Source organism: Saimiri boliviensis, chromosome 14 (assembly GCF_048565385.1).
Source record: "Saimiri boliviensis isolate mSaiBol1 chromosome 14, mSaiBol1.pri, whole genome shotgun sequence".
Taxonomy (NCBI): domain Eukaryota; kingdom Metazoa; phylum Chordata; class Mammalia; order Primates; family Cebidae; genus Saimiri; species Saimiri boliviensis.
In genome coordinates this window covers 81,583,576-81,601,264 of record NC_133462.1, presented here as the reverse complement: position 1 = coordinate 81,601,264, position 17,689 = coordinate 81,583,576, and the positions used below count along the sequence as shown (strand labels likewise).

At 42.8% G+C, this 17,689-nt stretch overlaps 1 protein-coding gene and 1 long non-coding RNA gene across 5 annotated transcripts in view; one reads left to right on the top strand and one right to left on the bottom strand.

Moving 5' to 3' along the window:
- Nucleotides 1–10,999, bottom strand: part of NTPCR (nucleoside-triphosphatase, cancer-related) — a 29,806-nt gene extending 18,807 nt beyond the window's left edge. The window contains exons 1-3 of one of the 2 annotated variants that reach the window (XM_039464225.2): nt 10,814–10,999; nt 5,262–5,424; nt 4,554–4,654 (exon numbers count right to left, since the gene is read on the bottom strand). In XM_039464225.2, the coding sequence (XP_039320159.2) occupies nt 4,554–4,654; nt 5,262–5,424; nt 10,814–10,847 (298 nt within the window). In that variant the 5' untranslated portion in view covers nt 10,848–10,999. The remainder of the gene's footprint in view (nt 1–4,553; nt 4,655–5,261; nt 5,425–10,813) is intronic. The other variant, XM_003940786.3, reaches the window with a different exon arrangement.
- A 57-nt stretch (nt 11,000–11,056) lies between these two features.
- Nucleotides 11,057–17,689, top strand: part of LOC141581090 (uncharacterized) — a 60,921-nt gene continuing 54,288 nt past the window's right edge. For all 3 annotated transcript variants that reach the window (XR_012513600.1, XR_012513602.1, XR_012513601.1), the window contains exons 1-2: nt 11,057–11,334; nt 11,804–11,911. This is a non-coding gene — a long non-coding RNA (uncharacterized LOC141581090). The remainder of the gene's footprint in view (nt 11,335–11,803; nt 11,912–17,689) is intronic.

The following is a 17,689-nucleotide window of genomic DNA, read 5'->3' as shown; positions in this document are numbered from 1 at the left end:
GCACACTCACACCCTGGCAGTGGGGCACAAAGTCAACACAGCACTAACAAGGCCTCGAAAGTTCACACCCCGCCAGCTCATACTTCCCCTTTTAGACTCTCCCTAAGGAAGCAATCACGCCTAGAGAAAAAGACTCATGTATAAAGGGTGCTTTGTTGCAAGGTTACCTACGATGGTAATACAGAACCTGAATGCCCAACACTGAGGGAGTAATAATTAAATCAAAGATGAAAACTCGTATCATGAAATAGGATGAAACCTTCAAAATCTCCCAGCTTTGAAGATTTTCGTGTTGTGCGACCATTCCCATGTCCCTCAATCACATTAAGGGAAACATACACCAAGCCTATGAAACTATACATAACATTTTCCCTGATCGTGAATGACTGAATAAACAAACTAAGTATACAAAAGGAGCAGAAACAAAATATGTTAACATTGGCTAACTTGGTGATAAGATTATGAGTTATTCACATTGTATTTTTTATTTTACATTTTTTATAATTTTTTTACCATGAATATCTAGAACTTGAATACTCAAGAAAATAATAAATGTTGACAAACAAGGAAAGAGTTAACTCATGGAATGAAAAAAAATAATAGTCAACCCCACTAAAGGCTTTCTAAAAACCTTCCTGAGTCTAGAACACTTACCACATATGTTCTATTTTTCTTTATTTCTCATGAGCAACCATGATGCCCAGGCTCCATTCCTGCCTAAAGAAACATAACCAGAGCAGCTCTGCAAGGTAGACCTGGGTTGCGCTTGGGCCTCCTGAGCCTTTCCCTCACCTCAAGTTGCTCTTCAGCTCCTGACCACATTCTTTTTTTTTTTTTTTTTTTTTTTTTTTGAGACGGAGTCTTGCTCTGTTGCCCAGGCTGGAATGCAATGTTGCCACCTTGGCTCACTACAACTTCTGTCTCTCAGGTTCAAGTGATTCTCCTGCCTCAGCCTCCTGAGTAGCTGGGACTATAGGCACATGCCACCAGCCCTAGCTGATTTTTTTTTTTTTTCAGTAGATACTGGGTTTCACCATATTGGCCAGGCTGGTCTCGAACTCCTGGCTTCAAGTGATTCACCTGCCTCAGCCTCCCAAAGAGATGGAATTACAGGTGTGGGCCACTATGACAGGTCCCACCCATATTCTCACTTCTCCACCTGCAAACAGGCATAGCCCTGCTTGGCCTAATCAGAAAAGTACTTTTTTTCTTAATTTTTTTTAGTATTAAAACACAGACACACACACCTCAAACTTTTACTCATACATAGTGAAATTGCTTACACATGATAAATATTTCTTATTATGTTTTCATAGATCCCAGGCTCTATGAACTAACACTGTGTCCCTTTATAAAGAGTTTCTAAAACTTCCAGTTTACGTGGTTGTTTTCTTTGCCAGTATCAAAAATTATCTCTTTATACTCTCCAGTTTTGCTGCCTAATTATTTGAATATATTTTTTTTTAGAATAAAGACAAAAGACCAATTCCTCCATTTTTTCATTCCAGTAAAATATATATGTTGAGAGAAAAATTTCTGCTCCAGAAAAGAAATCCATGACCCTGACTGGGTAAGAATCCTGTATTAGTCCATTTTCATACTGCTATAAAGACACTACCTAGACTGGGTAATTTATAAATAAAAGAGGTTTAATTGACTCATAGTTTTGCATGATTGGGGACGCCTCAGGAAACTTAAAATCATGGTGGAAGGTGAAGGCGAAGCAAGGATCTTCTTCACGTGGTGGCAGGAGAGAGAGTGCAGGGAAAACTGCCACTTTTGAAACCACTGGATCACATGAGAACTCCCTCACTAACAGAAGAACAGCCAGGGGGAAACAACCCCATGATCCAATCTCCTCCCACCAGGTTCCACCCTCCACACATGAGGATTAATTCATGATGAGATTTGGGTGGGGACACAGAGCCAAACCATATCAAATCCCCTGCTAGGAACTTTTTCTACATGGAATTGGCATGTCTGCATTTGGTAATCAGAATATAAAAAGTTGAGAGAATTCTGTATTTATTTTTTAATTAGAAAACAGATTCATGCTTTGATCTGGTCAGCACATGATCTCTTATACGATCTTGCAGCTAGACACTAAGCACCTGTGCACACTCTTCTCCCAGGATTTGGTCTACTCTGTCTGAGCAGGTTAAGTAAAAAATTCTTTGCATTGACGTAGTCAGTTCCTAAAACCAGAATCTTCACCTGGAATTTCATTTCAAGTATTTCACTTGCGTTTTGAACATTTAAGTAGACAGGAATGTACATGATGGGAAAACTCAAAAGAAAAGTACCATGCTCTCTGCTCCTCCACAACACATCGGCCACAAGAGTCCCCAGCACAGGAACTGAGGGAAAGTTCCAAGAGGAAGGAATTAGGGAAGAAGGAAGTGGGAGGAGGAAATAGGTGATAAGAAGAAAAGGAGAACTTGTTGGGTTCCAAGAAGCACAACCTCCTGCTGAAACAGATCATAAGATACTACCAGCCCTCTGAGATTAGAACGATCCTCAGCAGGCTACAGCTAAGATCTTCAGTAGCCTTTGGGCAACTGCCACTACATACTTCAGCTGAGCTCTGAATGCCAAGGAACAGAGAGGCAAAGATCTTAGAAGACAGTGTGCTCACCAAAGAAAATGGCAAGAGCCAAGGAGTGTCAGGCTGGCATGTATGGGAAGTGATTGAACAAGTGTGGCTGAAGAATGGCAAGATGAGGTCAGAGGTCAGTAAGGCCAGGTATAACAGGGCCTTCTCTGCCACTAGAAAGACCTTGAACTCCTTGGTGCCATGGAAACCTCTGGATGGTTTATAATTAGTTTTTGAGACATGTCTGTACCATTTAATTTTCACAAATCAAAGTAGTAAGTCTATAAAAGATTAAATAACACTCATATTCCTTAACATGGTCTACAGAGCCCTGCATCACATGGCCCCCACCCCACCAAATTCACCTTCTTCACCTGCTCCTGCTCCAGGGCTCTGAGGTCTTAACATATCTGTTCCTGCCATTTAGAATATTATCCCCAAACCTCCCCGCCCTGACACATACCAATACCTCGATACTAACTCTCTCTCCAGTGCCCTCTCACCTTTTCCTTTCTATTTAAATGTCATCTTCTCAGAACTCTTTCCTTGTCTATTGCTCTCAAGTCAGTTCTTCCTGTCCCTCTCTCTCATAGCACCCTGCTCTTTTGTGTCACAGCATTTATGACAAGTATAAATTTATTTAGTGTCTACCTTTCCCACTAGACTGACAGTTTTGAGAGAGCAGAAAACATGTCTGCTTTGTTCATGACTGTATACACAGTACTTAATATTTGATAAACAGGTACATAAAAGAATACATAATCAATAAAACAAAAATTGGTTCTTTGAAAAGATCATTGGCAAATGTTTAGACTGACCAAGAAAAATGAGAAGATTTAAATAACTAAAATAAAGAATGAAAGAAGTGACAATACCACCAATCTTACAAAATAAAAATCATTATGGGTGAATCTATGAACAACTGTATGCCAGCAACTTAGATACTTCAGATGAAAGGGACAAATTACTAAAAGGCACAAATTATCACAACTCATTCAACAAAACATACAAAATCAACAAACCTATAAGAAGAGATTGAATTGGTCATTTAAAAGCTTCTCACCAAGAAAAACCTAGCCCACATGGCTTCTCTAGTGAATTCGATCAATCATTCAAAGAAAAATTAATACCAATCATTCACAAACTCTTCCAAAAATTAGAAGAGACAGAAACACTTCCTAACTCACTCTATTAGACCAGTATTAACCTGATACCAAAACTAAACAACAATATCCCAAGAAAAGCTACAGACTATATCTTTGTGAATACAGATGCAGAACTCCTCAACAAAATACACTTGCATAAACTCTATACAAAGACACAGTTAACATCATACATAATGGTGAAAGACTAAATACTTTCTTCCTGAGATTAGGAATAAGACAAGGATATCTACTATCACTACTTTTATTCAATGTTGTAATGGAGGTTCTAGCCAGGGCAATTAGGCAAGCGAATGAAATAAAAGGCATTAAAAGTAGAAAGGAAGAAGTTGTAAGATGTCAATAAAGTTGTTTTTTTCTTTTTTGAGAAAGGTAATATAATGATATAATGTCTTAACTGCTCACAGTACTTGCTAGGCATTTGATAACGACTGGTGATTATGCTTCCATAATGACATTTTTTCTTCCTAAATGTTTGTTGTGCTGTGAAACCAGGTTAAGACATGAATGTGAGAAGATAGAGGAAAGACCTATCTTTGGGAATGTTGGCACCTGGGCATCAAGAGCCTTTCTGAAATAAAATATTTATGTGTACTTAATTTACAGGAATTGGCTTGTAGCTCAGAGTGACAGCAAATGATGTTGTTTATGCTTATTAAGACTCAATCACTGGATGACTTTTAAACTGTAAAATGCAAAACTGGGAACTTTAAAAGCAAAAGGCATTCTGTTTCCATGGCTAGCAATTCCCACAGTGCATTAAGAGCAGATGGGTTCAAAAAGCCGAAACCACATACTCACATTCCTCAAAACAGGGAGCACCAACTGCTCAAAAGAAGTCAGGTCAACCACATACTGGCCAACTCGGCATTCACGTTTTCCAGGTGGAGGCTGTAACCTGAAGGAAAAGACATTGTGTTCTTTGTTGAAAGACTCTGGTATTGATTTCTGGGATTTAGCTGCTCCACTGAGCCTCTAGCATTCCACATATGCTAAGTCAACCTTAAAAATGACTAACACAAAATGCAGTGGTCTGCAAAGCTGATAAGGTTTTCTCTGCTTTGAACAGACCTACCCTAAGTCTTACACCTCCAATAATGGGCCTTGTGGTTATGGCAAGGCTATAAGCTCCAAGCAGCTATTGCATCAACAGTCTTTGAAAAGTGGCACTAGAAACAGGACTAAGAATTATAAAGTGAGCGGAGTTTATAACTTGGTGAATAAGTTTTAAGTAAAATATGACTTTTTTTCATGCGATGGTTTCATTCTGTTTCCTTTCTCTGAAAAATCCCTAAAGGCCCAAGATTCTTCAGGAAAGATGAGATCATTTGGCTCAACCTTGTGCCCAGGGAGAAACTCTCAACCTAAAGGGAAAGCAGATTGGCATCCAAGAACCCAACTGAGTACTTGCTTTTGGTGAATTTAGCTCTTGCTGAAAAGCTTCCAAAGCACAGATGGAAGGGAAGCTTAGACAATAAAACAACACAGAAATGAAATATCAGTACCCAACTCTAGATAAAGGCCCCCGGGTGCCGGACAACGTGACCACATCGAATCCTATTCTTCTCCCTCCCTGTCTGACTTCTTCTGTATAAAATCCATCGACAGGCACGCCAGAGGATTTTAAAACGTCACTGGCTTTCTGGATCAATGTTGTTTTTCCAACCCCTAAAATAAAAGAAAAAGAAGAAGAAAAGCTCATTAGTAATCACTCCCTCGCTAGAACACACACAGCACTTGTTGACTCTGAGACAGCAATTACGGTGGGTAGAGAAATGGGCTGTAAATGGATTTATGAATAGTAACTTCCATTTAATTTTGATTGCTCCAGGTGTTAAAATGCTTAATTTCAAGCATAATTCAACAAGTATAATAAAAATATGAATGATACCTTGAGGTTTATTTTTAAATGCGAAACATTATTAATTTTGCACATACACAATCCCAGAACGAACTGAGTGGTTTCTGATGATATTTTCACGTGCCCTTTGCATCCTGCGAAATGGTTTACAGTTCTCATCTTTCTGCCCAGGAAGTAACATTGGTCACACCTGAGTCAGGGGCTGGGAATTTAAGATTTCAACTTTCAAGAGATTACAAATGGACCTACACTTAACAGTGGGAAAATCCCTTTACTCCTTCTTGGATTTACATCGCTGTATCTCCTGAAAACGTCTCTATTAAATATCATTAACATCCCTGTTAATGGTCACTTTCAAACTTGTTCATAACAGCAAGCCTGTCAGGTCCAACATCATCTTCTCTAGGGTCTCCAAGTGTTTCTTTACCTTATCCCCCACACCTTCCCTAATTTGAACCTATGCACCTCCACCCTCTCATCCTCCCCACCTTGACCTTTCCTTTCCATCCAGCTAGCAATTCCCACAGTGCATTAAGAGCAGATGGGTTCAGTGCATTAAGAGCAGATGACTACTCTGATGAACTCATGGGTTTGCAAGCACCAACAGGTGCTACCTAATATAGTAATACTAATCACTGACATGGAGCCAGACACTGTTCTAGCCCACTTCAGAAGCATTTTCTTGGTTAAGCCCTCACAACCATCCTCTGAGGCAGTTACATCCTTATGCATATTTTACAGATGAAGAAACTGAACTTTTTAAAACATAAGCGTTGTTCCCAATATGGATTTAAGTAAGTGGCATCATGACTACCCAACTATGGAAGAGAGAGAAAACTAGCATGTCTGCAAGTGAGCTATTTTGAGACACTACAGAGTTGTAAATCATGCTATTTCTAGGACTACCCACTCTTTTAACCCTCCTTGACATAAAATATGATCCATTATTCTAATTTAATATATCTATCTTCACACTTCACATTAAAATAATAGCACCTGGCCTTCTGGAACATGAACAGCAACCCAAGAGGATTCTGGCTATAGTGAGCCACAGTGAGCAGGTGGCTGGTAGGAGAACTGTGTAGAACATAAAATGCTGAAATTCTAATCCAGCCCTGGCCCTCAGTAACAACTGCTTTAGGAAAGTCACTGAAGAATCTGTTTAATGCAAGTAATAGCATTGCTGAATGTGTAAGCTGGTACTCCTTTTCTGAAGGGCAATTTCAATATGCCTACTACGGCACCCTGCAGTTCATGACTAGATGTCAACAAAATATGTGCAACAGGACATTCACTGCAATGTTTTCTATAACGGCAAAACACTGAAAACAACCTAAATGTTGATTAGTGAGGGAATGTTAACTCACAGCACCGTGTACATAACACATAAATACACAGGAATACCATGCAACCATTAAAAAATATATTGCTGGCTGGGCACGTTGGCTCACGCCTATAATCCCAGCACTTTGAGGGGCTGAGGTGGGTGGACCATAAGGTCAGGAGATCGAGGCCATCCTGGCTAATACAGTGAAACCCTGTCTCTACTAAAAATACAAAAAATTAGCCAGATGTGGTGGCATGCGTCTGTAGACCCAGCTACTCAAGAGGCTGAGGCAGAAGAACTGCATAAACCCAGGAGGCGGAGGTTGCAGTGGGCCGAAATCACGCCATGGCACTCCAGCCTGGGTGACAAAGTGAGACTCCATCTCAAAAAAAAAAAAAAAAAAAAAAATACACACACATACACACATATACATATATAGCTTATGTGTATTTATTAGCATGGAAAATAGACCACAATATATGATAACATATGAAAAAAGCAGTTTAATAGCAGAAACCATTCCATTATTTTTTTCAAATGGCGAAGTACATATGTGTCTACAGAAAATAATGTCAAGATTACAGAACAAAGATTTACAGAGATTATTTCTATTAAGTTGAAATTCTCTGTAATTGTTGCTTTCTTAAAACTTTCCTGATTTTTAAAATTCTTATACTGAATGGGTCTTACTCTTATCCTAACAACAAAAAAAAACGCTGTTTATATTTTGAAAAAGATAAAATGGAGCAATGGTAACTATTCCTGTTCACAAAGAGTGTACTGTGGGGACTGCATGTTGCGTAGCACATAGTGCATCAATAAATAGGAAGCATTTGGACCAAGTTCCTTTTGGCTTCTTCAGCTCTAGGAATTTTCTTTCAGTTAATTTCTTCTTCATTAGTTAAGCTGCTACTCCAATGCTGTCTGGATAAGAAATGACCCAGAGACGTCGAGATGACGTTTGTGCCTGTATACCAGTGTTTTGCTATTATACCAGGCACAAACAGATCAGAAAGCTCTGGAATTATTTTGGCTCTGGTTCTCCCCTAAGCAGACCCTGAGATAAAGTTCAAGTGCAGGTAGTTTAACTTCGGAAGTTGACAACATGATGGACTGGTAGGGAAGAAAGTCAGAAGGGAGGCAAAGACACTAGCACGAGGTGCACTATCAAGCCAGTTCCACTGGGGGCAGCTGGAGCTTCATCCCACTGGGGAATCCTACAGCACAAGTCAGGGCTCGGTTGTCCTGTCTGAGGAGTGAGGAAGTAGGGAATTTATCAACTAACTTTTCACGAATCACAGGTTGAAAGCTACTCCCTGGGCACAGGAATTCCCTGGCTCTTCGGGCCTGCTCTGTGTGCAGGTCAAGTGGGCTCCAGGGACCAGAGAAAGCCCTTCAAGATGAGTCATGGGTACAGACAGTTGGAAATGAAAAAAAATGCTAAGTGCCAGGGGTACTAAGAGGATATGTAACAAAAAGTGAGCTCTTTGAGAGGAGACATTACCTGATGGTCTGAACATGTTGAGAAGACAGAAAGAAACTAGGCAAATAAAAACATCAGTTAATAACTCCTAATGGGGAAAAAAAGTTGTGTGTAAAAGGAAAAAAAAAAGAAAAATTAGAGGGCATGGTGGTGCACACCTGTAGTACTAGCTATTAGGGAGGCTGCGGTGGGAAGATCGTTTGAACCGGGAGGTGGAGGTTGCAGTGAGCTGAGATTGTGCCACTGCACTCCAACCTGGACGACAGAGCGAGACCCTACCTTAATAAGAAGAAAAAGAAGGAGAGGTTAGGTGGCTCACACTTATAATCCCAGTATTTTGGGAGGCCCAGGTGGGAAGATCACTTGTGGCCAGAAGTTGGAGATTAGCCTGGGCAACATAGCAAGAGACAGGTCTCTACAAAAAATTTAAAAATTACTTGGGTATGGTGGTATGTGCTTGTAGTCCCAGCTATTCAGGAGGTTGAAGCGGGAGGATCACTTAAGCTCAGGAGTTTGAGAATGCAGTGAGCTAGAATTGTTTCACTACACTCCAGCATGGGTGACAGAGCAAGATCCTGTCTCTAAAGTAAATAAATAAATGGAAAAATGATAGATTACGGCTGGGTGCAGTGGCTCACGCCTGTAATCCCAGCACTTCAGGAGTGCAAGGCCACCAGATCACCAGGTCAGGAGGTGAAGACCATCCTGGCTAACACAGTAAAATCCTATTTCTATTAAAATTACAAAAAAAAAAAAAAAATTAGCTGGGTGTGGTGGCACACGCCTGTAGTCCCAGCTACTTGGGAGGCTGAGGCAGGAGAATCATTTGAACCCAGAAGGCAGATGTTGCAGTGAGCCAAGATCACACCACTGTACACCAGCCTGCGACCACAGAGCGAGACTCTGTCTCAAAAAAAAAAAAAGTTACTACATGGCTCTGTGGTGATTATCTTTACATAGCCGTAATATTATAAACACTGACTAATGAAAATTACGTTGTAACTACGTGAGGAAGTGGAGGAGAAACAACAAGTGGTGGGTTTGAGGACACTGTAGAATTATTTGAGTATTTCAACTAGTTTACAGAATACTTTGATAAGAAGGCAGAAACAAGAATCACCACCAATACAATCAGGGTATCAAGACACCTCCATTATAAAACACACGGATATCTTGGGGTCAGCCTGCTGAGTATCAAACTGCATTCCAAGTTTCAAATAAAGGATTGACAAACCAACTTTCAGAAAACAGTTCTTTGCAATACTTAGGAGTGACTGTGGATAGCAGGCATTTCTCAAACCACCCTCCTACTCCTCCTCCTCCTCACCATCTGCTCCCTATTTGCCCCCTCCAATGCCTGATAGAATTCCAGTATTATGCCCCTCCAATGCCTGATAGTCTGCAATATTAGGTGTAGCCTTTGCTACTTAAGGCTAAACATACACATTAAAATAAAGTAAAAAAGAATTCTAGATCTAGGGTTACAGTCGTTGATATCTGAGCCCACAATAAACTTCAAAATTAGATTTGCCTTGCAAAGGAGCTGAAGCCCTTTAGCCCATCATTATTTTTTAGCCTATCTGATGTGACCACCACCTTCCCACCCGTCTAGTAATGCTTGATCCATGGGTAGCGCCTTCATTTAAAAGCATCTCCTCCTACATCTCTCATCTGACCTCAATGCTATCCTATTTCCCAGATGAGAACTCCACAGGCCACAGGGTTGAGGGATCTGACAGACATCGCGGGGGGTGGGGGGGCAGCGACAGGAACAAGCAAGAGCGTCTGAGAAGGACTCCTGTAGGTACCAAAGCTTCTCCACCTGTGGCCTCAGCTGTGGAGGGAATTCATGGGGATGGAGATGGGGATGGGGATGGGGATGGGGGATGAACTTAGATGGGAAAAAGGTGTTACATCTTCGATTTCGCTATCCTCCACAGAAAATTTCCCATTTCTTTGCAGTATGAATGCAGCAAAGAGCCACAATAAAGAAGTACCTGTGACTGTCAATAGAAATCAAACATCCCCACTTCATATCGCAGTTGCTGCTGATCTCCTGAAATACGGTTTGTGCAGACCACAATGTCAACACTGCAGGAAGGAGTTACCGCTGCCGCTGGCCCCTGCGGTTTCAGCCCTTCATCAAGAAGCCGGTCTAGGACCCCTTCACAAGTGTGTTCTAATCCTTTGGGCTCTTAGTCGTTTAAGTCACGTTTTCCGGGAAGGAGTATAAACGCTTCAGACTACCAAGCCCGCCATTTAAACTAGGAACTTCAGAGGCCGGAACCCTGGAGCCGGGGACCCTCCCCGACAGCACGGGGTCGCCCCCAGCCCGCGCGCCCCCACCCCCTCGACCTCTCAGAGGTGGGGATCCCCGCAGGGTTACCTGGGGACCCCGTTAGGAACACGTGCCGGGCCATGTGGGTGGGCAGGGGTAGGGGTCGCGGTCAGGGTAGCAGTCCGAGTTGGGGTCGCAATCCAGGTCAGAACCCGGCCAGGGTCGCAACTCAGGACCCGCCCACCGCGTGTCGCAGGCCGCGCCCCCAGCGGCGCATCGACCGGAAGCACCGCCCTCAAGACCACGCATGCGCCGTCTCACGCGTCCTCAGAACGCGCCTGCGCACTCAGCCCTCGGCGTTTGTGTCTGTGCCCGGCAGTTCCTGAAAGTCAGAGCTGGCTGCGAGGTCTCTTAAGTTTCGTTCTGGGTTCTGGGCTTTTGTGGGGTTTTTGCAGAAATAAGTGCGTGAGAACGTCCGTTATTAAACTCTTGCTGCTTCCAGTGAGCGCCATCACCCAAGTTCTGCCCTGGACCCCGCACCTGGGAGCTGAAATTGCCCCAGGCTGCAGGGACAGCCCTTTTGTAGAAGGTTTGGGTCCTAGAAGCATTCCTCCAAGAGGCATGCCAAGGTAATAACTCCAACTATGTTCTCAACCATTCTTGCAGAGTAGAATCAGCTGGGGAGTTTTACACTTGCTCTGATGCCTGGGTTTCACCTGCAGTAATAGGAAGTGCCAGAAGACAAAATTACGTTTACTTTAAAGGTCTAATCGGCCGCGCGCTGTGGCTCACACCCGTAATCCCAGCACTTTGGGAGGCCGAGGCGGGAGGATCATTTGAAGTCACGAATTCTAGACCAGCCTGACCAACATGGCGAAACCCTGTCTCTACTAAAAATACAAAAAAATTAGCTGGGCATGGTGGCGCGTGCCTGTAGTCCCAGCTATTTGGGAGGCTGAGGCAGGAGAATCGCTTGAACCCAGGAGGCAGAGGTTACAGTGAGCTGAGATCATGCCACTGCACTCCAGGCTGGGCAACAGAACGAAACTGTTGTCTTAAAAAAAAAAAAAAACTAACTGGTTTATATTTGCGATCTAGAATCGGGAAACATCATTCTATAAAGCAAATAGAGTGTTCCAATGAGCTGCGCAGAGGAGGTTGGCTTTATGGGCAAAACAAGGCTGAAGAACAGAACAAACAACTAAGGTGCGTATTTCAAAGTCATTTTCCTTATAGGGTAAAAACAGTTTGGACGTCGTTAGTGTACTGACTCAGGTTGACTAGAATCTCCTGTTTTTTTGGGAAAACTGGCCTGCTTCAGAGTTCATTTTGGTTACATGGCACTTGGCACAAGTGACTCCATTCTGGTTTGGTCTAGTCTGCTCGGACCTAGTACAGGAGGTTAGTGCAAAACAATGGCCTCCCATAAATCTCGTTTAACTTGATTAATTGGTCTTGGGCGAGTCCTGAGCGTCTGTATTCTTTTTTCTTCTTTCTAAACTCCAGGAAGTTCCTAAATTGCACTGGGGTTGAGAACCACTGGTGTAGGCAGACTTCCCGTCCTCAGCCATGCACAGGAAGCCCAATTTTCCCTCTTTTTCCTTCACATTAAAGTGTATACCAAGGCCAGACCTAGCTGGAGGATCTCCTCTGGCAAAGAATTAAATAGCTTCTCCGTCTCACTTTACCACTGCAAATGTTCCAGCCAACGAATGCCGTGGCAGTGGCCTTGGGCCATATTTACCTATAAACTCTTGCAGTCTAACATGTGTACAACTTGGTTTGTGGTCAGTCATTCCCCATCCTGGCTGTGAAAGCAATTCAGTGAGTTCTCAACTTAATTGGTTTGTGCCCACACATGGACCTCCTAGTTTCCGTTTAGCCTGAGACATGCCAATCCAATGATTATCTAAAAAACAAAGTCAGATTTGTAAAATATAGCTGTCATCACCATTATTTCTGCAACATTTGTAATGCTGTATTATTACAACAATATATGATTTATTATCTCAACTGGTAATATAGGGCTTTCTACCTTGATTTATTTTGCACTCCATGCATGTTGAGTACAATGAAAAGCTGATAAAGCGAAGTAAATCCATAGGAGGAGCTTCCAAAGAAAGGGGGGGAAGTATATGTATCTCTTGTATCAAAAATGTTAATTTTAAATATAAATCATGCAGCATTTTTAATCACTGAAAAGCAGTTTGGATTTGCAAGGCTCACTGGAAATTGGGTTATTTTGTTTTGATGCTGTGTCTGGAATTCTGGCATCAATTTCAGTAGCTCAAAGATATATGCAATCCAGGTATAGTGAATTGATGTCTCAGAAAACCGAAAAAAAGACTTCCAAAGTTGAATGTTCTTTATCATGACAAATGACTTATTTGGATTACATGGGTATCTTCATGTTAGAAAATTCATTGATTTGATGCTTTATTTCTTTCCTCTATGTGTTATTAGGCATCAATAACAACAAATTAGCTTATATCTCTTAGAGATTAACAACAAAAGATGACATAAATGTAAACTAATTTTAAAATAAACAGTATCTTAAAGTACTGTACCATACTGAATCTAACTTGTGCTTCTTATCTAATCAACATCCAGTGGATTGATGTTTATGTCCCCCCAATTCATATTGTTGAAATCTCAATCCACAAGGTAATGGTATTAAAGGGTGGGGCCTTCGGGAAGCAATTCGGTATTTAGGTTGTGAGAGTGGAGGCTTCGTGAATGTGATTAGTGCCCTTACAAAAAGACAGGAGAAAACTTGCTTTCTATCACTCTACTCTCTGCCTTGTGAAGATACAAGGAGAAGACTGCTATCTGTCAACCAAGATGAGGGCCTTCCCCCAAGAACCTGATCATGATGGCACCCTGATCTTAAACTTCAGCCTCCAGAGTTGCAAGGAGTAAATTTTTGTTTGTTTGTTTAAGCCACCCATCTTTGGTACTCTTACACACAAGGTAGAATTACCTAAGGAATAGGTGATTACAATGATTTCTTCCTACAACACCTGGGTGCAGCCTCATTTTTGGCAGGATGCAGTACAATTCTTTATTAAAACAGTTTGCAGATACAACTCTACAGTCTCTACAATCGTAAAATATCCTAAAGTCCAAAAAACACTTTATTTTGTTTTCATATCTCCCTTTTCCCAGGACTGTCCTCATTTTTAAACTGCAAGTCCTGTGTCTTAGGAAGCCCTTCAATCCCAGGCAAACCAGGATGGATTGTCATCAAACTGTTAAAGGAATATATGGGAACTAAACCAAAGGTTTTATGCAGTTAAACAAGATATTTCCTTCTTACAAATAAGGCAAAGGCTAATACTTTGTTGTAACCTGTTGTCTTTTCAGTGGTCTTCATAGAATGACTGTTTAATGCAGTCTAAACCTAAAGTCTGAGCCATTCATACTCGGTTCTAATCTCTGTGCAGAACAATGTTCTATCCTGTCAGTAATCCACTAGGACAGAAGCAGAGATGACTCTACACCCCTTACCCCACCCTTTCCTGCACCGCACGCCTGAATGTCCCCCACACCCAGCCACTACTGGCATCCGGTGACATCTTCCTGGCTGGACACAGAGCAAGAGTTGTGGCATATTTAGGATACAGTTGCCTAAGTACAAGAAAACTGAAAACAGAACAAAGAAAAAATGTGGATGTGAAAATAACAAAGTGGAAAGAGAGACCATTGTGTTGTTTGGCCAGGCTACTGTTCATTTAACTGTACGGAAATAGCAGCTAAATTCTACTTTTAGGAACCCCCTTCCTCCCAGGCCCTGTGATTGATAGGAGTGAACCTCCTTCTTCTTCTCCAAGGGGAGCATATGACGTAAAGCTGGTCAGTGAGATCATTCTATCTTCCCAGCCTCAGGGACTGACTCTGAGGAAGCATGTGACCCAAGCTAGGTCTACACCACCTCCACCCCTAGCCATTGGGGATCAAGGACAGCCACTAACCAGCATGACTGAGGCAGAGGGACAGGAGGAAGTGAGAGGGGGTGTGAGAGGCCTCCCCTCCCACTCTCCCCAGGCACCCCCCTTACTCATCCTCCAGGACGGGCTCAACTGCTACTGCTCTGCAAGATTTTCATGGTTATGCAGGCCTAGCCCCTGCCTCTTTGGCCTTCCCTTGCAGCACCCTCATGATTGCTGGCATCTGCCTCTTCTCCCTGCCACTCCTTTATGAATTCCTTTAAAGGCAAGACTCTAGTCTGGGCGCAGTGGGTCATGCCTGTAATTCCAGCACTTTGGGAGGCCGAGGCAGGCAGATCACTTGAGGTGAGGAGTTCATGATCAGCCTGACCAACGTGGTAAAACGCCATCTCTACTAAAAGTACAAAAATTAACCACGTGTGGTGGTGGGTGCCTGTAATCCCAGCTACTCAGGAGGCTGAGGCAGGAAAATCATTCAAATCCAGGAGGTGAAGGTTTCAGTGAGCTGAGATCGTACCACTACACTCTAGCCTGGGCAAGAGAGTGAGACTCCACCTCAAAAAAAAAAAAAAAATTTAAAGAATCTTGCACTATTCATCTCTTTATTCCCAGAATATAGCATGGTACTTACAGCACATTCATCCATCACTGTGTGCCAGGAAATGTTGTATGTTCTGGGGATACAGCAGCAAAGAAGACAGTCTCCGTGCTGGTATAGCTTATATTCTGGTGGGAGACACAAACAGATTGACAGGTACATAAATAAAATGCCACAGAGTGGTAAGGCCATGGAGGAAAAATAAAAGGATGGGAAATGAAAAGGGAAATGGATGTGCTACTCCATAGAAGGTGGTCAGGGAATGTCTCAGGATATTACTGAGAATACGGCGTCTGAGCAGCGAGGTAAAAGAAGCAAGCCCTGCAGGGGTGGGCGAATGGCAGTCTAGAGAGAGGCATTGGCATGTGCTGAGGTCATGACGTAGGACTACATGGCCTGAGGAGGAACCAAGCAAGCCAGTGTGGCTGGAGCAGAGTAGGAGAGAGATGCACAGGTGGTGAGGTCAGAGGGGCTCCAGGGGGCCAGATGGTTCAGGCCTTATAGGCCATGGTGAGGACTCGAGCTGTTACTGTAACAGAGCTGGAAAGTCATTAGAGGGTTTTGACCAGAAGAATGGCATTATGTAAATTTTTTTAAAGGATTATCAGGCATGTGTGTAGGAAATAGATGACAAAAAGGCAAGGATAGAAGCAGGAAGACCAGTCTGAATGCTGCTGTCATAATCCAGCTGCTACAGAGATAATGTTTGCGCATTTACTGGCACGTGCTTATCATAGGTACTTAAGGAATGTTTTCTTCAGCAAATGAGTGAATAAATGAATTGTATTCCCATAGACAGCATCGGACTGTTAGGGAAGGCAAAGAGCAGGGGCAGAGCAGCAGAAAAGTCCTACAGGCTTTCCCAGCTTTAAAGGACAGGTGGTCATTGAGGTAACCATCCAGTAATCATCCTCAGGCAATCTCCCCACGGGATAGGCATAAGACTTTACTTGACCAAGCAAGTTGGGCGGGTCACTCACCTGCTAGGTGTTCCTTTTCTAATGACAACAACTGTGTATTAGTTGGTGCAACATACTACATATTAGAACAGCCAAGCCCCACTGAGAAGTCCCTGGTCACAATTCTGTGGTCCCAAATCAAGTACACAGACACTGTCTCATCAACCGCTCTTTACAAAGGTCACCTGAAGTTACAGAGCTAGACTAGGGGAAAGAGGACCAGCTGAAAGAATTGCTCTAAGGGATCCGCAGGGGTGCTAATGGGAGAAGCAGCAATTCTACCTGGTTTGGGCAAACTTCTAGAATGGCATTCCAAATTTCCTGCCTTTCAATCTCTATGTGCCATGCATAACTCCCAAGACTGTGAATATAGTAGAAGATTCCTACTCTTGTGATTAGGTTATGTTATATGACCTTAACTTGACTTTAAGATAGAGATCATCCAGGTGGGCCTGACCTTATCATAAATTCTGGGGGCACTTTCTCTGGCTAGTGCCAGCAGAGGAAATCAGAGATTTGAAACCTGAAGATTCAACACATTTTTGCAGACTTAAAGGAGAGAGAGCTGTGTGATAAGGGTGCAGACGGACGCTAGGGCTGGGAGCCAGCTGATGTCAGCAAAGACATGAGGACCTTAGTCCGTCAACCACAGAGACCTGAATTTAGCAGAGAATAAGAATGAGCTTGAAACTGAATCTTCCCCTAGATCCCCCAGGTGAGAACTCGGCCACTCTGTGCAGAACACCCAGCCACACCGTATCTGGGCTTCCTTCACAACTGTGACCTCATAAAGGAATAGAGTTTTAAGTTGTTATATTAGTAACTTGTGTTAACAAAAGACCATGAAATCTTCAGAGGAAAAAGGGAGAGCTTCATTTTCCATTAAAAAAAAAAAAACTGCCAGGAGCAGTGGCTCATGTCTATAATCCCAGCACTTCGAAAGGCTGAGGTGGGTGTATCACAAAGTCAGGAGATCGAGACCATCCTAGCTAACATGGTGAAACCCTCTCTATTTAAAAATATGAAAAATTGGCCGGATGTGGTGGCGCACACCTGTGATCCCAGCTACTTGGGAGGCTGAGACAGGAGAATCGCCTGAACCCAAGAGGCAGAGGTTGCAGTGAGCCAAGGTCGAGCCACTGCACTCCAGCCTGGGCAATAGAGCAAGATTCTGTCTCAAAAAAAAAAAAAAAACAAAAAAGCTGTGCAGGTTTGGGGAGGCACAGGCTTTAATCGAGTGACAGCATGCTCTTCCAAGAACAAAGGAAGGGTCCGACATCGTCAGAAAAGGTTGCTGTCTCAGTTCTCAGTCAAGTCTGTTTATGCAAATGAAGGATTCAGATTTGCTCAGTTCTGATTGCTGGAAATAGTTGAGGCCTGATTGGGTGGTTTTCAAGCCCCAAACCAGAAGTTGCTGACAGATGTTTCTTCTAAATGTTAGGGTTGGGTGACTTGGGGAGTGGGCATTTGGGCCACAGTT